Source organism: Ambystoma mexicanum, chromosome 7q (assembly GCF_040938575.1).
Source record: "Ambystoma mexicanum isolate Mex_15411 chromosome 7q, UKY_AmexF1_1, whole genome shotgun sequence".
In the NCBI taxonomy this organism is placed as follows: domain Eukaryota; kingdom Metazoa; phylum Chordata; class Amphibia; order Caudata; family Ambystomatidae; genus Ambystoma; species Ambystoma mexicanum.
Genome location: NC_090941.1, coordinates 1030082279 through 1030103999, shown reverse-complemented (window position 1 = coordinate 1030103999; position 21721 = coordinate 1030082279). Strand labels below are relative to the sequence as shown.

The window sequence follows — 21721 nt, the reverse complement described above, 5'->3', positions numbered from 1 at the left end:
ATGGCAATTAACAAACTGTCGTACGCAAACTCTGCGGGACTGGATGGGTTACCTCCTTGTGTTTACAAGACATATGTAAATATGTGGTCACTAATCCTAAAGAATAAATTTGATAATAAAGCAGCTACCAGGACTATTCCCAACTCATGGGTCACCTCTAATATAATTCCAATCTACAAAATCCTTCTCTACCAGAAAACTATCATCCCATCTCACTTATCAACACAGAGGCAAAGATATTTGCTATGTTACTCCTGTATGAGCTGGATAAAGTCATTCAGAAATTGGGATTGTACTCCAAATTTCAAACAGGTTATCGAAAGGAAATGAGTACTACTTGAAATGCGACCATCATTGCTCATATTAAAGCAGGGACAAAGCTGAAAGACTCGTATCCCATTTACATGGCCATGATTGATATGTCTGCAGCTTTTGATTGTGTCGTGTGCAATCAACTGTGGGCAAAAAATGGCAAAAAAAGGCATCCCAATTGAACTAATTTATTGGTTCATTAAGCTACATACGGATACAGCGTATAGGGTATGTAGTTCAGCTGATGGGAGAACAACTGCCCCAATAAAGACCGAGTTGGGCCTTGAAGCAGGCTTGTAACCTGGCTGCATCATTTTTTAACTTGTACATAGCAGATATGGATCACACTAGGTATGATAGAAGTCTATTCTTGGTAAAACTGGGTACAATGCGTCTGCAATGGCTCACCTTTGCAGATGATATTATCATCTTTGATTCTACTCCGAAAGGAATACAAACTAAACTCCATCTATTTGAAAAATTTGCAATAGCGCATAATTTAACTCCAAACCCCATCAAAACAATGATAATGAAATTTGGACCTAAGACAAAGACAACGGGCTTCAAATGGTATCTTCAGAATATTTCTATACCATTGATAGAAAATGCAACTTACTTGGGCAATTTTATTAATGAGGCCAATTCAGTTAAACATTGGGTCTCATCACTAAAATCTAAAAGTCGTCCTTTTCCTTCTCAGTTGAAAATAATATGTGCAAAATATTGCACATTTTCCTTAATACCGGTAATAGACTTCTACACCTTAAAGATCGAAAGTGTTCTTCTGTACTCCCTGGGCATCTGTCTCCTTGACTTGAACACTGTCCTAGATAGCCTTCAAGGTACATTGTTGAAAACTGCATTACATCTTCCATTGAGTTTACCTAACTGTGTGTTTAGGCATGAATTAGGATTAATTGCTTTATCTGCACGAAGAAAATGGCGTCAGCTTTGCAATTATGCCAAAATGTGCTCTCCTCAACCCAATTCCCTGTATGTTGATCTGAAAACAAATATCCATCTGCTTTATACTCCGTCAATAAATTGTCACCATCATGCAATGCAGGATATACTTGCGGAACTCCGTATTACAGGCAAGGATTTGTGTCTGAGACCAGCATATGCAAAGAAAAAACTATATGAGAACGATTGGTGCGAAACTATTGCAGAATAGGAAGATATAAAATGTATTCAGAATATAGTATCTGTACTAAAAAACGAGTTCCAAGATATACTTACATTGATATCTTCCCCTGCAATAAATATACAACATTCTATATGTGGTTTAAATTTAATTTATACCGTACTCGAGAAAGGACTAAGCATTGGAACAAAGGTCATACGGTTACAAGGACAGAAAAGTGTTGTTTTGATCCTTGTGTAGAACCAATAGAAACGCTCAAACACCTAATTTTATACTGTTCGCATTTTAATGTCAAGAGAATGACTCGGTTCATGAAATTTGTTAATACAGACTATGATGACTGTCTTGAATCACTTTGGGCAAGAATGATGCACAGGAAATATAGACCTTTAATATATGCCCTACTGAATTTTTGTGAATTTATAGAAATTGAATTATTGCAGCAAGGCAGACAATGAGAACCTACTTGTTATTTTCGTTATCTTGTTTTATTTAGTTGTATCTGTTTTAGTTGGAGGTGTTTGATGCGTTTGTATTATTATTTACTTGTTGTTTCAAATTTTATATGTATGAATCTATGAATGATATTTCTTGTCGGATTTATAATTCTATTTTGTAAAGGTTCATTTTTTATGAATCAAAGACAAATAAAAAAATAATTTCTCTTTGCTTCTGCCTTTTCTCCTCCTCTCCTCTGCTGACCTCCTGGCTGAAACGGAATCTGCACTGGTTACCTGGCCACCCTCTGATCCCGATCCCAGGTCCCTCCCCCCACCAGTCACACACACCTGCACTGCCTGCCTGGCATCCCCCCGCACTTGGGGACTGTTTCTGTATCCCTTCAGTCCCACTACCAGCACTTGACACCTGATGTCTGCACTTACCTCTGTACTTGCCCTCTTGTGGCCGTTACTTTACTTATTGTTATTATTCTATTCCCATGTGCTGCACTGTCCCTTTCCCCCTCCCCCTGCACTTCTCCCTTTCCCCCAACCCATGCAATTGTGCGATCTGAATGACACCTGGCCTAGTATGATCGTTGTCTGTCCTGCCCTTGTTCCCCCTCCCTTGCCTCATCGCGCCTTGAAACACTTGTGTATAGGCGTGTTATAAATGCCATATCATATCATATCTCTGGTTGCAGAAGCACTTCAAGACCTTCCTCTTTGCTTCTACTTTCCCTTCCTCCTCTCCCCTGCTGATCTCCTGGCTGAAACTGAAACTGCACTCGTTACCTGGCTACCCTCTGATCTCGGGCTCAGGCCCTTCCCTGCCAGTTGCACACCTGCAGTGCCCCCCTGGCAACCCTTGCACTAGACTGTTTCTGTATCCCTACAGCCCCATACCAGCACTTGACACTTGATGTCTGCACTTACCCTTGCACTTGCCACCAGCTGGCTGCACTTTTATTTATTGTGTTTATTTATTTTACTGTTATCCAATGTACTGCACTGCCCCCTCGCCCCCACTTTTTCCCTTCCCCCCCCATCCTATCAAATGCCTCCAGCAAATAGAGCGCGCCTCTTACTTCTCGGTGTTGGCAATCTTCATTGCTCTAGTTCTCCTCATCTCAGTATTTTCGGACAACTCCAAATGAGAACATGTAAGAGTTTTACTATTTCTCAGAACTGGATGTTCTAGTCTAACCTAACAATATGTTTACACATGCCTGCCAGTTACTTATTGCAAAGGCGTTAGTATCAAACTAAAAGGCAAATGTGCCACACTGCTAAAGGTCCATGCTACTTAGGAGCAACTTTTCCTGAAAATCCTCACAAAAGGTTAATGCTAACACTACAAAATCAGTCTCTGTCGCCCTATCTAGCCAGGGAGGCGACACTCTTGTAGTTCCTTCCTCCCTCTCATCATCTCAAATGAGCGTATTCCCGTGGCAGAGATTAAGACCATTAAGCCTCAAATCACATCGGTAACAGCTTACTGAGTCCAGGCCTGCCAATTTCCCCATGTCTGGCCATACTCTTCCCCACATCATGTAATTACATGAGAAAAGTATTAATGTAAAGTAATAATAGTTGTGTTTAACAAGCGTTTAAGTAGTTCCATGAAATTTGCCTGCAGTACATTTTACAGACCCAGGTCTGGTTTTGGTGCGGCAGATGTTTTTATTCAGTTCCCCTGTCCCTTTCCCTTCTCTTGTGCAGGGGACACCCCTACAGACCTTGCCCATCAGAGTCTCAAACACCCCCACCATGCTGTTGTATGGGGGACACCTCTGCAGTCCCCGATCTCCCACCTCTATCTTACCAGTCCATTGTGCCCCCCACACAAAACTCCATCATCACCACCTATCCCCATCCCATACCTCTTTTTGGTTCTATCAAACTCTTTCTGCCTACCCCCGTCCTTTAAAAAAAAAGCACGAGCGCCAATTCCTGATAGGCCTTAGTTCGAACAGAGCGGCCTGTCAGGAATTAGCCCTTGCTAAAAATTGGCTATTTGGTTTAACCAGCCTCTAGCTGGTTTCTTTGAACTGGAGCAGCCATTTATGGATATGATAGCAGCTTTTATTTCCATATTAAGGAGATCCTGTCCAAAACATCCAGACAAGAATCACCAATCTATCTCTAGGTAACCCCCCAAGTGGAACACTACCCTGGCCCTCCCGAGCCTTAGCGGTAAAATCCTTACCATAAAAACAGTGGGGGATACGAGCCTCAGCCGGCCTCTACTCATTTTTCCTGATACAGACTTCCAGGTCTCAAAGTCAGCTTCAGTGATTGGCAGTACTAAAGGCATTGTTATGCACATTAATTATATCATCATCAGCTCCATCCATCTGTTTTCATGGTACTGATCACTTGAACTGTTTTGCAGGTTGACAAGGAAATCTGATGATGTCGGCAGATTCTATGGCGATTGTTTGTGCAGCTCTCTCAGCCCTCGTCTTTGTGGAATTCCCTAAGGTAGAATATACCCTTTGCAGTAAAATCTTATGAAAATCCTGGTCAATGAATGGAAGTTGTACATTGTTCGTTTGCTGTGTAATATATCAATAACAAACATGTGGGAGATTCCATTTGGAAATCCTGTTAGAAGCATTCTTAATCTTAGCCCATGGTTTGACATGTAATAGAGCCTTATAATCAGAATATGTTGGCTATCATGGTTCTTTAAAGCCTGAAAACTCAGGTGAAGGACATGAGAAGGACATGAGAGAAGTAAGGGCTGTTTATCAGGCACTGGAGCATTTAGGAGCAGTACTTAGCTTCAAATTCTCATTATGAGGCCATGTGAGGAACTTCTTTTCCCTGTGTATCCTCCTCTCAGGTGGCCAGGAAAAGGCCATTGATTTTTGATCCTGACCTTGGGGGTGGATATGCTAGGGAGGGTCACATGGGTGGAGGTATCTTGGGGAGTGGAGACAAGACGTACTTAGGTGAGACATGGTATCCCCCATTAACTTTTCAGAATGAACCGTCTATTCCTCGGGCCTTTGTGGGCTACTGTGGGCCCCTTCCCTTTTCTTCCCTCCAAAATGTCCCCCAGAAACAACCCCTCCACACTGTGACGAGTAAGAGACCAACTAGGAAGACACATCCTCATTTGGGTGAGACAAACATATATCAGCCCTTTATTTTGTTAATACAGACACACATCAGTTAGGTATCAAGACGAGGAGGAGACAACACAGACTTATACAGACTTCCTTTATTAATTCAGATATCCCCAAACACCACTCTGGTACTGAGATGAAGAAGAGAGCTATGGAGGTGTACAGGTGGAACAACCAGGCACGTTCAACGAATGGATTCCGCAAGGGTCAGGCAATTGGACTTCATGACCCACACGTGAGGTCAATTAACAATTCTAATGGATATGAAAATCCTTGCCACACAGCGCGAAGGGGAACGGGCTGGAAAGAAGGAAGTTGGAGGCACCAGAGCTGGGAGCCGTGTCAAGTAGGAGAAATGGAGGCTGAGGTTGGTCACGAGAGGGTCTGGAGGTCCTGCTGCCTTCCTTATCTGGTGTGCACAGCAGGAGCTGTCATATGACCAGGAACCCCAGTCGCTGCAGGAAAGCAGCAGCGCAAGCAGTTCTCTCTGTGGCTTCCACGAGGGAAGCAAAGCTCGTGGAAGCCTGAAAGCCGAACGGGGAGAAAGCAGAAGTGAGCTGCCATGTGCAACCGGTGAGTTAAAAAAAGTGAAGCACTTATACCGGGGTGCTCCGGGAACCTGAAACAAGTACTTTTGAATGCCGAACGAATTGAAAGCTATTGTAAGTACTTTTTTGCCACTTTGATTTTTTTGAACATTTTTCATCAAACAATTCATTATATTTCAAACAAAAACACCAATTATCACCAACCTTTTTATGCCCAGCCCCTCTTTTCCCTCCTCCCGCACTAAAGCTACCAAGCCCAACCATCTGGTGGGATCATACTTTTGAACAGAACTGAGTCCAAACCTTTAGCCTTAACTGGCAAGGAGGGTTCTACATACAGAGCCTATATATTACCACTGACCCCTTTGACCTCGAGGGCTGCAACACAACACTAGAGCTAACCAGGTATTAAAGATTTAGGCCATAACAACCTTCTTTTAATGGTACAAGACTCCACTCAAACAAAGAACTGTCCATCTTATCGTTAACCATCACTGACAATTTTTCATACGTAAAAATACCCCACAGTTTAGTGAGTCATTCCTTTTTGGTCTGAGTGGTCACGTGTTTCCAATTCTGAGCCAGAGCTACCGCTGTGGCCCTTAGCATGGCTTCAACAATTCTCGGGAAGGTAGATGTGTCAGAGTCAGGGGAAGGGACACCAAGCAACAATTCCATGGGGTGCAGATTCGGGGAGACACCGGCCATGTCCTTGATCCAGCTCAAGAGTTCAGCCCAGTAAACTTGGATGGACGAGCACTCCCAGCACATATGGTACCATGTTCCCCGTTGGACACATTCCCTTGGGCAGAGCAGAGAGACTCTTGCAAACATCTTAGATAGCTTAGCCGGGGAAAATGCCAGGCATGTAGGATTTTAAAGTTATGTTCCATCGCTGCCGTATACAGCGAACCAGCAAGCAATACTTTAAAGACTGTACCCCGGGTTTCTTCCTCTATCTCCATGCCCACCTTTTCCTCCCAGAAATGTTTAAAATTCTGTCTCCCCTTCAGATCTGCCGTGACCAACACTCTGTAAATTCTCGTCAGTGCTCCCTTCCTTTTGGCGGACTCAGCGACAATTTTCTCTAAGGGGGTGAGGGCACGGGAGAACTCCTTGCACCACTTGGGGTCCATCAGGATGCACTTCAGGCGAAGGTATTTAAAGACTGACAAAGGGTTAGCCCCCATAGCCTACGCTAATGTCTCATACTCAATGAAGCTATGACCCTTAAACAGCTGAGCAGCTCTCCAGACCCATTTGTTTGTTTGTTTGTTTGTTTATTTTATTTGTATGGCGCTCCAAACCCAGAGGTAGAAGGGCGCTTAAGAATTTGGTTACAGCGTTGTGAAGTATCTTAGTTTTGCATACTTCGTACAAGTTTATAATATAAGCATATATCTATACAGTGAACAGTAAACAAGAGCAAATGCGTACAATATGCAGTTTTCAATATAAATACAGATACCGCACGGGTCTGGTGTTAATGGCGTTATTCTTTGTTTAGAAGCCAGCTGATGACCTGCTTCCTAAAGACCTGGAAGGATTCGATCATTTTGATGTTAAGCGGTAGGGAGTTCCAGAGTTGGGGGGCAAGCACTGTGAAGCTTACCCCTCCAGCTCTTTTTAGGTGGAACCTGGGCACTGATAAGCAGAGTGTTGGAGGATCTGGTGGATCTGGTGGCTGGTTTCAGGGTGAATTTATTAGCAAGGTAAGGTGGTGCTAGGTGATTGAGGGATTTGTACGTGAGGCAAATGGTTTTTAGATCAATTTTTTGGCGTATTGATAGCCATTTGCAGGCTTTCCTAGTAGCGGTGATGTGCTCATGTCTGGGAATGTTGAGGGCTGCGCGCAAGGCGTTGTTTTGTATTACCTGCAACTTGTTGAGTACGGATTGATTAGCACCTAGGTACAGGCTGTTACAGTAATCGAGTTTTGATTGTATTAGGGCCCTGGCAAGGGTGAGGCAGCTGTTGGGTGATAGGAAAGGTCTGCTGGCCCTAATGAGCTTGCCAGTATAGGCAGCAGCTGAGGCAGTCATATTGGTGTGTTTGCTAAGGTTGGTGTTGGCATCTAGATAGAAACCAAGGGTTTTTACGCTTTTGGCTATGGGAATGGCGTGGCCGTCTATAGTGATGTTGTTATAGCTAGGGTCGAGTTTAGTTAGAGTGTTGGGGGAGCCGACGATGAGGAGCTCTGTCTACTCCTCATTCAGGCAGAGACCATGCAAGGCCATCCATGCCTGAATGATGGAGAATATTTTGTTGATCCGGGCGGAGTCTGCTTGGTAATTACCTGTGATGGTGAGGAGTATCTGGGTGTCATCTGCGTAGTTTGTGTAGGTGACACCCAAACGGTCCAGTTGGTCAAATAGAGGCTTTTTAAATATGTTGTACAAAGTGGGGGATACACAGGATCCTTGTGGGACCCCGCATGTGATGGGGATGGGGTCTGCTGCAGCTGTGGTGGAAAAGACTTGCATGGTTCTGTTTGCCAGGAAGGATTGTATCCATGTGATGGCGGAGGGGGAGAAGTGGGCTGCGGTGGCAAGGTGATTACAGCGGACTTCGTGGCTGACCAGGTCAAAAGCCGCTGAGAGGTCTAGTTGGAGTAGGATTGCGGTATTGCCTTTGTCTTTAATTTCATCAATCTGGCTTTTGAGATCAACAAGGGCGGTTTCAGTTCCGTGTTGAGGTCTGAAGCCGGATTGACGTATTCCTAGCAGTTGGTTGGATTCCAGGTATTCCTGAATTTGGATGTAGGCAACTCTGTCCAGGATTTTCAGTAGGAAGGGGACTGTGGTAATGGGTCTGTAGTTGGTGGGTATGGCCGGGGTCGAGGGATTGTTTTTTCAGGAGTGGGAGAACCCACGATTGTTTTAAGTTGCTGGGGATAGAGTTATTGGTGAAGGATAGGTTGATGAGTTTGGTAATGAAGGGGGAGAGCTCCCCGGCTGCATCTTTTATGAACTGAGCCGGACAGCTGTCTCCTTTGCAGTTAGAGGGGTTTTAGGGTGGTGATGATTTTTTGAACTTCCGGGATGGTGACTTTCTTAAACGAGAAGCCTGCGCTAGTGTTGTTGGGTGTGGGTAGGCTAAGGTTGGTGACCTTATTGTTGAAGAGTTGTTGCCGTTTGTCTTCAATTTTAGTTTGGAGTCCTAAAGTTTTGTTGTTGAGGGCGTTCTGGATGTCGGTGCACCAGGATTTGTCTTTTAGGCCGGTTTCTGGAGGTGAAATAGGGTTTTCTAGTTCCTTCAGAATTTTGAATAATTCTTTAGTGGAGGATCCTGCCGCCTGAGTGATCCTGGTGTTGTAAGCATCTTTTTTGGTTTGGATTATCTCACTTTTGTAGCTTGAGGATAAGTTAGTGAGGTTGGATTTGTTTACCGCGGTGGGGTTGGTCTTCCAGGTGTGATGAGCCTTAGCTTTCTCTTTCCTGAGTGTTTTGAGCTCAGGGGTGAACCACGAGTTCAAATGAGCTTTAGGTTTAACTTTGCGTATTTTTAAAGGGGCAACAGTGTCCATTGCCTTAGCCATGGAATTATTGAAGGTGTCGATCAACAGGTTTAGGTCAGCGTTGGCGGGGAGAGCATTAAGGGTGGGTAAGACCAGTGGTAGTAGGGCTTCAGCAGTAATGTTGCGTTTATTCATGGTGGGACATGCTGGTGCCATGGGGTGCTTATTGGGCAGTGCCTGATTGGTGTTGACCTTAAGGGGGATCATGTGGTGATCGGTCCATGCCAGAGGTTGGGGGTCTTTGCAAGTTGTATTGCAGTTGTGAGTTGCTACCCAATCGAGGGTTCTACCTTTTAGGTGGGTGGGGAGTGTAACGAGTTGAATAAGACCATGATCGGTTAGGACATTGGCTAGGGATGCAGCATGTGCATCGTTTGGGTTTTGGTAGCCAAGATTGAAGTCTCCGAGGATCATGATTTGTGCTGATGGTTTGGAGTTTTCGGTGATGAGGGAGGTGATGTCTTCTTCAAAGGTCCCAGGGGGGCCTGGGGGTCTATATATAAGGTGGATGGTGATCGTGGTTGTGGGGGAAGTTTGTAGCTTGGCTGTGATTAGCTCACAGGATGTGAGAGCGACTGTGTCGGTTAGTCTAAGGCCTAGGGCAGATTTGGAAATGATCGCTACACCTCCACCTCTGGCGTTTGGTCTGTCCGCTCTGAGGATAGAGTATTTGTCTGGGATGGCTAGCGATAAATGGGGTCCGGACGCCTCATGAAGCCAGGTTTCTGTTAGGGCTAGAAAGTCGAGGTCGTTGGTAAGGATAATGTCTGCAATTTCTGTGGGGTGGGCAGCCAAGGATCTGACGTTGAGTAGGGCGCCTTTTAGAGGGGGAGGTGTGGGCTTGTTCGAGGCGATGTGCTTTGTGTTAGTTTTGGTGTAAGGTTTGGAGCTGGGAGTGGAAGTTGTGGTGGGGAGCCTGGAGCCTAATCTATCATTGCGTGCTGTGAGGTTGGGGGTAAGGGATGGGGTGGTTGGGACGGGCGGCTTAAAGCGGGCGGGGGGTTTGGTGGTCAGTTTAGTTTGGTTAGATTTAGCAATGGGGCTGGGGTGGCTGTTGGCAGGTGGGCCATGGATGGCAGTGGTGGTGGAGGTGGGAGGGTGGTTAGTGGAGGGGAAGGGGGATGCGGAGGGTAGGAACGGAGTGGGGCATGGGATGGGGTGGTGTCTGGGGCACCCTAGTTTAGCTAGGCCGTCCTGGAGGGCTATGTAGCTGTTGTTGCTACACGGTACGTTGTCCTGTATTAAGCAGAATGGGAACATGATTAGGGCGAGCCAGAAGATCATGGTCTATAGATACGGGTGGCACCGACTAAAATGCAGTGAGGCAGTAAATACACTGGGGCTAGAGGCGAGAAATGTGTACAGAAAAGGCTAACGTGACATGTGCAGACAGGTACAGTAGACCAAAAAGGTTCACCTAAATGCAAAATTCACAGGTAAGGCTAGCGTAGCATGTGCAAACAGGTACAGTAGACCAAAAGGGTTCACCTAAATGCAGGATTCACAGGTGAGGCTAGCGTGGCATGTGCAAACAGGTACAGTAGACCAAAAGGGTTCACCTAAATGCAAGTTCACAGGTAAGGCTGGCGTGGCATGTGCAAACAGGTACAGTAGACCAAAAGGGTTCACCTAAGTGCAGGATTCACAGATAAGGCTAACAGTAGACCAAGGTGGTTCACCTAAATGCAGGATTCACAGGTGAGGCTAGCGTGGCATATGCAAACAGGTACAGTAGACCAAAAGGGTTCACCTAAATGCAAAATTTACAGGTAAGGCTAACAGTAGACCAAAGTGGTTCACCTAAATGCAGGATTCATAGGTAAGGCTAGCGTGGCATGTGCAAACAGGTACAGTATACCAAAGGGTTCACCTAAATGCAAAATTCACAGGTAAGGCTAACAATAGACCAAAGTGGTTCACCTAAATGCAGGATTCACAGGTAAGGCTAACAGTAGACCAAGGTGGTTCACCTAAATGCAGGATTCACAGGGAAGGCTGGCGTGGCATGTGCAAACAGGTACAGTAGACCAAAAGGCTTCACCTAAATGCAGGATTCACAGGTAAGGCAGTGAGCTCATACGATAGGGCAGCAAAATCGCGGCACAGTAGGTTCAAAGCAGTGTGGACAACAAGATCCCGGCAATATGGGAATAAAATGCAGTGCGGGTGACAGGCTCTATTTGGGCGGCAGTATGGGGGCTAGTAGAGTCATGAGAATGGGTTGTCCCAAAGCGGATAGGTGGGTTTGGGTGGGTGGCTGGGTGTGGATTGCATTTGCCCTCCAGTGGATAGCAAGTCAAATGAGGGGTGGTGAGATCACCTCGAGTTCTGTGTGAATAGGGGTCCCAGGCAGGTGCAGGCACAGGTGTAGAAGAAGTGTACCTTATGATGATTGCAATTGCGCAATCCGGCGCATAACAGGCGCAGAACAGGGCCTTATCAAACGCAGGCCTTTGCAACAAGCGGCCGGCTTCCGCCTACCGGCGGATGTGCATCATTAATATGCACGAGCGTTGCTTAGCAACGCGTTCGGGCGCCATCTTGGGTGCAGGCAACTCCGAAATGGCAAGAAACAACTTGTATTCATTCAGCACGAGAGCAAATGCTCAGCCAAATGGGGTATTTGGGTGAAGTGGGGTCAGGGCACATCAGTGCTCACCTGAGGCAGATGTGGATCCAATGTTTGCTGTGGGTGCGTGCGTTACAGCAGCTCCTCGTGGCAAGGTCAGCGTCGCGTGGCAGGATCCAGGTGCAGGATGGGAAAGGGCTCCTGCCCTCTCCAGATCAGCAGGTACTGAGGCAAAGTCAGCGCAGAACAGTGCCTTATCAAACGCGGGCCTTTGCAACAAGCGGCCAGCTTCCGCCTACCGGCGGATGTGCATCATTAATATGCACGAGCGTTACTTAGCAACGGGTTCGGGCGCCATCCTGGGTGCAGGCAACTCCGAAATGGCAAGAAACAACGTGTATTCATTCAGCACGGGAGCAAATGCTCAGCCAAATGGGGTATTTGGGTGAAGTGGGGTCAGGGCACATCAGTGCTCACCTGAGGAAGATGTGGATCCAATGTTTGCTGTGGGTGCGTGCGTTACAGCAGCTCCTCGTGGCAAGGTCAGCGTCGCGTGGCAGGATCCAGGTGCAGGATGGGAAAGGGCTCCTGCCCTCTCCAGATCAGCAGGTACTGACCATTGCTGCATGTTACGAAAACCCTTGTCACCCAGGTTCGGGGTTGGGGGGGAACAATCTCAGGGACGAAGACCAGGATAAAAGGGGTCCATTTGCCTTATTACGCTTTCACAACTCCCAGAGCATCGCCAATGTGAGGTGAGTTCTGCTATGGGGGGGGAGCTCTTTGGGCGATGACCACAAGAGATCTCTTACTTTCTTGGGGTAAGTATATGTGTCCTCTATGTATGTCCAATAGGTACCCATATACTCCCTCAAGTGTTCCATCATTACCCAGAGCTGTGCTGTCTTGTAATATGGTTTAAGGTCTGGGAGGCCAAAACCCCCAAGGTCTCTAGGGAGAGTCAAGGTTGCATATTTAACTCTAAGCCTTTTCCGTTTCCAAATAAACTGTTGCACCAATGCCGGCAGTGTCCCGAAAAAAAAAGAATCTGGTAGGGGGGGTGGAGAGAGCTGTAAATAAATACAAAACACGGGGGAGGATGTTCATTTTTACCGACACTATTCGGCCAAACCAGTAGAGGGTAAGCAGGCCCCAGCGTAATAGATCTGATTTTATTCTCTCAAGGATTGGCGTGTAGTTGAGATCAAACAACTTATACAAATCACTGGGGAGGTGAATTCCCAAGTACGGGGAGGACTTGCCCTCGATTGTCATTCCACCTATTGTCTTGCTACCAATGGTTTCCCTGTCGCCTCCTCCCATGGGCATCACACTGGACTTGGAAAGGTTTATCTTCAAGCCAGAGAATCCGCCAAAAGTTTATACCTGGTTCAGGAGTCTCGGGAGGGATTCCGGTAGATTAGTCAAGTAGCAGAGAATGTCATCAGCGAATAACGACAGTTTAAAGTCTTGTTCCCCACATTGGATTCCCTCAATACCCTGGTCCAATCTAATGGCGATAGCCAAGGGCTCCATAGCCAGGGCATACAACAGGGGGGAGATGGGACAACCCTGCCTCGTCCAACCCTGCCTCGTCCCTCTAGTGAGCTGCAGGGGGGAAGAGACTGTGCCGTTGACTGCCACTCTTGCAGTTGGGCCGTTGTATAGTGTTACGATCCACCCTCTAAATTTCTCTCCTAGCCCCATCCTTTGCAAGACTTTGCCCATGTACTGCCATTTGACCCGGTCAAAAGCCTTTTCTGAATCTATAGACACCAGGTGCGCCCACTAGCCCTCTGCGTCTGGCTTCATACATTAAGTTTAAGGTCTTCCTTATGTTGTCAGCTACTTGTCTGCCCGCAATAAACCCTACTTGATCCCCAGGAACCAGCAAGGATAGCTGCTCGGCCAACCTATTGGCCAAGAGTTTCGCCAACATTTTAACATCAGTATTCAATAGGGAGATGGGTCTATAAGATTGACACTGAGCAGGGTCCTTCCCCTCTTTGGGTATAACTACAATTAGGGCCCCTAGCATAGACTGAGGAAGGGAGCCCGTTTCAAGGGCCGGATTAAATAGCTTGACCATGAACGGGGCCAGGGTGGAGCAAAATGTCTTATAAAACGACACCATAAAACCATTGTCCCCAGGAGTGGTGCCCCCTTTCATACCACTAATGGTATCTGTCACTTACTGAGCTTTAATGGGCGCTTCCAGGGGTTCAGCCTTTTCCGTCGGGAGGCACGGGATCTGGAGAGAGTCCAGGAAGCGGTCAGCATCGGCCCCATCTCCCTCATATTCTAAGGTGTAAAGTACCTTGCAAAACTGTTGGAATTCCTCCGCTATCTGGCAATCCTCAAGAAGCCTCGTCCCCTTAGTAGAACAAAACACATCTACTATACGACTGTTCCTCAGCTCCATCATCCTCCATGCCAGGATCTTGTCGGCCTTTTCCCCTTTTTCCATGTACTGTTTCAAGAAGGCCAGCTTTCTTTCTGTTTGGCCAACCAAGAAGGCCTATAATTTTGCTTTGTGTTCCTGCAGTTCCGCCCATCTAACTGGGAACATATGGGACTTCAGTTTATCCCCCGGCTGGATGGCCTCAATTTTCTCTCTAAGGAGCTTCTCTTCGTACACCCTTTCCCTCTTTCTCCTTGCTCCCATTCCAATAAGAACTCTCCTTATCGTAGCCTTGAACGTCCTCATTGTCATTAATTTCAAAGTATTTATTTATCGCTGAGAGCAGTGTATGGGCTAGCAATTTGTCCCGTAGCAACGAATCATTGCATGACCAACTCGCTTTATCTTGGGGTTTCGGGGGCACACCTATTCGGACCCTCACTAGGTCATGATCTGACCACAGTATGGACCTTAGAGAAATATGTGAATAAAGGGTCTCGCCCCTGCCCTCTCGTATGAGTGTCCGACAGCCCAAGTTCATCATGAACCCCCCGGAAATGGGCGGCTACCCGCCGTTGCGCCATGGTGTCGGAGTAGAGACCCTTGCTCTTCCTATCACTCTCGGGGTGCAAGACCATATTAAAATTACCACCTACAATTAGGGCACCCTCGGCAAATGACATTATTTTGTTTCTAACCCCTTCCCAATATTGGTCTTGGGCCTCATTTGGGCAATAGAAGAAAACCACTGTAACCATGGCTCCCCCAATCTCCCCCTTGATCATCAAGTAGGGTCTTTGCGTTGCGCCTTTGGTGTACACTGCAACCTGTTAGACACCAGGAGAGCAACTCCTTTTTTTTGAGGGGCCAGAGGCATGGAATACTGTTAGGAAGGATTCTCTTTACTGCACCTTTCCTTCCATCTTAATGGAACCCCAAACTTTTAGCTTTTATTTTTGAATCTGACCTTTACTTTTTGCAGTACAGTGAAGCCTTAAACTCAAGAAGCTTAAGCTTCACTGTACTGGCCTTTGCACATGTGGTATGGGGAAACTGATATGTCCTTCAGGTTATCAGTACTGGGAAACAGTGTTTCCCTTAGTCTTGTGACTATGTTGCTACTTGTGGTTACTTTTGGATCACTTGTGGTAACTTTTTATCATTACACAATGCAGCTTACACTGCAAGTGCAATGGGGTGCATTTTCTGTAGGGCCAAGACTAACACTCAAAGGATTTTTGGTTACTCTAGATGTGCTTAAAAGATGGGCTGGTGACAGCAGTGACTTTTTCCCACTTTTTGGGGAATTTCGTTTTAGCTTTACCACGTTTACCATATTTGGCTACTGACTGTGGCTACTGGTCAAACATGGCTGTGCCACAATATTTTTGCCTGTTCTTTTTGCCATCTTGTTGTTTAGCCTTCTTCCTGTCCTCAGAGTCCAGGAAGATCCTTATAAGGACTTCCAGTGCCCCGGAAAGCAGCAGCTTTTGGCGGGCTACTGGAGGGCTGTGTGTGTTTGCAGGCAGGATGTGGGCTGGGTCAGTCTGACCCCAATCCACATCCTGGTTTCTGTGTGTCTGAGTGGTATGCATGAGTGTTCCCGCCAGTGGTCCTGATTGGACCACTGTGGGGTGTGTGTGTGTGGGTTAGTTTGGCTATTGGCTAGTGGGAGTTTCAGCTCCTACCTGGCTTTTAGGATAAGAAGAGGACCACGTCATACATTCTTCAGAGATCCTGGAAGAAACCTGAAGGAGCAAAGTATCCTGTCCAGCTGAGAGACCTGCAAAGAAACCTCAAACCTAACTGAAGGAGGCCTGGGAACCGACTTCTGCTGCAGCCCTGGTAGAGCCCTGTCTGTCTTGTAATCTTTATTAGCCCTGCAAAGGTGCTACGACCCCTGGAGTGGAGGGACCATCCGTTCCCGACATCGGCTCGGTGCTCAGCACAAAAACCACCTTTGGAAGTGCCCTGGAACCATCCTGTGGCTGACTAGCAGTGTTTATGGGTTACTGTGCTAACTTCGTTCGCGTTCTGGGTTTCCACCTGAAACTTGGTACAACATCAGCTACCACTGCAACAACACCATCTGCGAAATATCGATGCCCTAGCACAAAGGGGACGAGAGAAACACTGGAAAGTCTGACCGCGGCTACTGAGTCCTGTTGCATCGCTGTGCGCAGTGTGCACCATCCGAAACCTGCTTTTCTGACACGAGTCCAGTCCTGAGAGGGGTGCTGCATTGTTTGTTTTTGTATACCATGACCGAGAGTCCTTGCACCAGCAAATGCCACCAACCTGTGTGAAGCTCGAACGGGCAACCCCTGAAAATCGAGGACCACAGATTTTGGTGGGAAAAGCAAGTCAGGACACACTTTCTTTGTACTAACAAGACTGGGGAAGATTCAGAGTAAGGGGAGGGGGAGTTAATGAGCTTTTAACATACCCCTCTACTCCCATTATAAATCAATAGGCTTATAATAATCCTATTTCTAATACTATTGGCTTTGCCATTACTTGCCTTGGCAACACTTCTGACTGTTGGGGATAATTTCGGGCACTTGTCTACATCGAACCCTAACTCTAAGAACACTTCACTGGACCCCAGAGACCCTACCTGCATTTTTTCTGGAATCCTAAATTCTGTGGACCTGTATCCTGAACAATAGGGCACAAGGCCCCAGACAACTTAGGGCTAGACAATTCTAGCTAGGGACCCTCTCTGTGGACCTTTTTGTGTATAATACTTACCTATCCATTCCTTTGCAGGAGCATTTGATTTGTATTGTGCATTATAACCTGGTGAATGTGCAATTAGTTTGATAGTATTGCGTGATAACTCCTTTCCTGTCACTCACTGGCAGGCCCCTCTGGCCCTCTTCCTGCGCCCACCTGTGAGGCTAAAGACCTCGGGGTCATCTTCGACTCCACACTCTCCTTCTCTCCTCACATCTCTGACGTCTCTAAGAAGTCACACTACCTGCTGCACCTCCTCAGAGGTATTCTTCCTTTCCTCTCCTTCCCCCCGAAGCTCACTGTCTCCAGAGCTCTGGTTCTCTCTAGGCTGGACTATTACAGCAGCCTCTTTCTAAATCTGCCTACCTCTACTCTCCACCGTCTGCAACTTATCCAGAACAGGACTGCAAGACTTGTCCTTGGCCTCAAGCCCAGGGATCGCATCTCTCCAGGACTGAAATCTCTGAACTGGCTCCCAGTGGCTGCGAGGATTATGTTCAAAATCCTCTGCATTGTCCACAAGGCCTTCAGGGGCCTGGGGCCTCAATACCTTCAACTCCCTCTTCCTAAATAAATTCCTTCTTGAGCTCTTCGCTCATCCGTCTCCAACTCCCTCAGGGTCAGTCGCTTCTCCAAGCAACGAGTTGATGGTAGATCTCTCTCTTCGGCTGGGGACTCCCTCTGGAACAGCCTCCCTGCCTCACTGAAACTTGAAGAGAATCATCTCCAGTTCCGGAAGCACCCCAAAACCTTTCTCTTTGCTTCTGCTTTTTCTCCTCCTCTCCCCTGCTGAATTCCTGGCTGCAACTGCACTGGTTACCTGGACACCCTCTGATCTCGGACCCAGGTCCCCTCCACCGTCAGTCGCACTCCTGCACTGCCTTCCTGGCAACCCCCACACTCGGGACTGTCTCTGTATCCCTACAGTCCCACTACCAGCACTTGACACCTGATATCTGCACTTACTCTTGCACTTGCCATCAGCTGACCGTACTTTACTTATTGTTAATAGTCTATTATCCCATGTACTGCACTTTTCCCTCCCCCTCTCCCTTGCACTTCCATCTTCCATGCACTTGCGCAATCTGAATGACACCTGGCCTAGTAGGTTCGCTCTCTGTCTTCCCTCTGTTCCCCCTCCCTTGCCTCGTTGGGCCTTGAAACACTTGTGTATAGGTGCATTTTATAAATGCCATATCATATAAGTCTACCTGCTTCTCTTCATTTTTCTATAGTGTGTTTTGGCCATAATTAAATAACTATATTTGCATACATCATGTCTAAGTGTAATTTGTGATTCCCATTGTGTGACCTCATTGTGGACCCTTTACAAGCTCACCACCTCTGAAGAACTTAGCCTAGACCGCCTGTCACTGCTACCTAAACTGGTTTGGCTACAGCTTCCCAGCGTTGTCCCTGTCACAATATAGGTCGGCCTTCAATACATCTGTCCACCAGGCCAAAGTATAGAAAGTCAGTCCTAACAAATACCTCTTTTGTTGGCCTGGCTCTCGGGGCCAGCTCCCTTGCCATCACCGAGTGGGTCTCCTGTAAGAACATGAAATGCAATTTTAACCGATTGAATGTCCTCACCACTAGGGATCTTTTGTGTGGGTAGTTCAGTCCACATACGTTTAGCGAACCCAATGCCAGTGCGCGTTTTACATCATCCATCAGAGGGGCGTACCAATCGCATGGGCCCCCCTGTGTTAAGTTCACCATGCTCCTCCCCTTCCGAGTTTTTTACAAAAATGGGTAAATAGAAAAACAGTTTGCAATTGGTGCTGGGGGGGGGCTAAGGGGCAGGCATGACATTTTTTTACTGGACATCTATGATAGATGTCCAGTAAAAAGATACCATCCCTGTCCCCGGGCCCCACTGGGCCTAACACAATCAACATGATTATGTGTGTATGCAAGGTGCTGGGGAGCCAAGGGGTAGAGCATGGTATTTTTGACTGGGCATCTATGATAGAAATCCAGTAAAAAAAAATACAATCCCTGTCCCCTGGGGTCCGCAGCGCCTCAGAAGGAGAGCTGATTTTGGCAAGTTGGTAGGGGGATTGTGCAACAAAGGCATTTAGGCATTTTTAAAATGCCTTTGTTGTACAACCATCCTTCCCCCTCTATCCACCACTTGCCAAAATCAGCTCAATGGACCAAAACAAACTAACACACACACACACACACACACACACATTCATACATCAATCACTCTATCATTCACACGAGCATCCATCACCATACACTCACTCATAACACAAGCATACACGCATCCATACACATGTTTTAAAAAAAAAATTAACATAAACGTACCTTCTGCATTGGCTTGCGTGTGGGTGCTGAAACGCCCTGTTCCAGGCCGCTCTGTCCATATGTGCGAGGAGGCGAAGGAGCTCACCTTCGCACATACAGACATGCAGTGCCCCAGCCAGCATTTCCAGTGAGCAATGAAATGCTGGCGTAGCAAAATGGCCCCACCTAGCATGGCTCAGTGAGCATGTGCGGCTGGGGAACTGAACATAACTGTCAAAGGGAAATAGTGTTTACCTTTGACAGTTCAGCCAGCCCAGGAGCACTCCCTCAGCTAGAAAAAGCAGCTGAGGTAGTGCTCACTGTTAGACTAGGCTTGTTCGTTAGCTCCTCCATAATGGGTGACGGGGCCACTGGGTGGGCACCCCCCTCGCCATTATGGATGAGCTGCCAGACTGGCTTATAGGGCAATATGGCAATGCCTGTACCAAAAATGCAAAATGCTAGTGTGGGCCAGTCAAAATAGGCCACCTTTTTGGCCAATGTGGGCCAGTTTGATGAGTTACTTCACTATGCAGTTAATAATTTTGACCATTGTTGCTGCATAAATATTCTTTAAATATCACAATTTACTCATATTTTAACAAAAGGAACCCCCTTTGGTACTATTGAAACAGTCTGTGATTAAAGGAATGAATATCCATTTACAACCGCGGGCCACTTTTTAATTGGTGCCTGAGACAGTTTCATGCTTTAGCCCGACCATGTGAGCCGCCCCTGCCCATTTCTCTCACAGCCCACAGTTTGAATACCGCTGCCCTAAGGGTCTGGACTAGGACTTGGTAGCTTGTGTAAAAGATAAGTAACACTATGAGTAACAACAAACCCCCCAAATTACCCCCCCTCGAGCGCCTGGACTGCCTGCGACTTTGGACTTGCCGCCGGGCCAGGCCACCAGTCCCCAGCCCCCCTGGGCTAGCATGAAACCAAATACCACTTCTGAGCCACCCCCCTCCGATAAGCCCAACAAAGCTAGGGATCAACATCTATATCCCTGCCCTCCCCCTGAAACATTAGCAATCAAACAAACAAATTGTAACGCTCACCTGACTCACCACGGAGGCGCTGGCCTGGTTCGCGCTGCTGTGACCTCTTCTAAGGTGATGCGCAGGGTTCGGATGACGGACTGGACCGGGCCCCCAAATCTGGCATGTCTGGCTCGCAGAAGTATCCTTCTGTAGGCGAAAATAGGGATTAACTGTCTGTGGGGTAATGCAATCGGCCTCCCACTTTCCCCTCTCACCCTCCTCGAAACCCTTCTGTGATTCCTTGTAGCGTCTTACCTTAGGGTCTGGAAGGACAAGCTCTCCATCCTGCTTCTGATGCAGGGGCGCGTTGGTATCCAGTTGCTTCACTGGATTTTCGGATTGGTGAGACCCAAACTTGCTTGGCTTCCAGGTAAGAGGTTCCCCTTGTGTCCATGCATTAATGTACTAATGCTAGTGTCTTTTTCCCCATAGGGGCCGGGGTACGGAATGCCAGAGAACAGGCACCGACCCGAGATGAGAGGTGAAATCCTTGTAGAAATCAGGTAAGTCTTTAATGAGCGTTTTTTGGTAATGTCTTTTCATTCGCTCATTAACGCTGATGTCTCTTTTTCCCCTTAGGGGCCGGGGTCCGGAAATGCCAGGATGCGGCAAGGACTCGAAATGATAAGGGAATGAATTAACTGGTAAGTCTTAACATGGAGATTTAGCTTTCCTTATTCCCTTCTCTCTCTCTCACCTTTTGTTCTTGTCTTTTTCTCCCTAGGCGCTGGGGCGTGACTGCGAATCCGGATGATCGCTGCTGAACATGGAGGCGCCCTGTAAAGGTGAGTGGAATGCGGCGCTGCAGCGATCGACGCAATGAGCTTTTAAATAAAAGTCTTCCTTTTCAGGATTGTCGGCGAGATGTCTCCGGGATGCGGATTTAGCAGTTAAGGACTTTTCCTTCTTCTGTTCTCTTCCTTTGCAGGTGATCCAGGATGCTCGCAGGCGTGGCAGAAGTCAGGATGCAGGAGCAGACACGGTGAGCGTCCAGCTGCTAGATGCAGAACAACGCGAAGCATGTGTGGCTGTTCGGGTGGGGTTTAAATGGCCTTGGAAGAAGTTCCAGGTATGTATCCTTCCTCCAATCGGGTATGTATCCTTCCCCGACCACGCCCGGATGGTAAATTAGTCCCACAGGTAAAGTAGTTCCTTTCAGGCCTCAAGGAGGCCGGGATCCTGCAGCATGGTCTGCATCTGGTAAGTGCACCCAAGCACTCCCATAATGAGTGTGGCGCCTATGGCGCCAGGACTGATGTCTTTTATGAGCCTGGCGCCATAGGCGGGCATCATGACAGCACTCCCCCCCCCCCAAGGCCCTTCCCAAGGTTGTTCCCTCTGGGGGTTTTGGTTTGTCTGGGAAGAGTCGGTGGAATTTCCTGACTAATCGAGGTGCATGCACATGGTCGCTGGGTTCCCACGACCTCTTCTGAGGTCCCTACCCCTTCCAATCAATTAGGTAGAACAGTTTTGACCTAAACATTTTTGAGTCTAAAATGTTCTCCACTTCGAATTCGGGCTCCCCATCTATTAGAATAGGTTCTGGAGGTTTGAGTAGTCGGGTTCCGGGACCCACTGG

The 21721-nt window shown here is 47.3% G+C and overlaps 1 protein-coding gene across 1 annotated transcript in view; it reads left to right on the top strand.

Annotated features, from left to right (window-relative positions):
* The first annotated feature begins 4287 nt into the window (after positions 1 to 4287).
* The window catches only part of LOC138528108 (ecto-ADP-ribosyltransferase 5-like), a 60211-nt gene continuing 42777 nt past the window's right edge, over positions 4288 to 21721 (top strand). Inside the window, exon 1 of the mRNA XM_069639561.1 lies at positions 4288 to 4380. Within this exon, the coding sequence (XP_069495662.1) occupies positions 4309 to 4380 (72 nt within the window). The 5' untranslated portion in view covers positions 4288 to 4308. The remainder of the gene's footprint in view (positions 4381 to 21721) is intronic.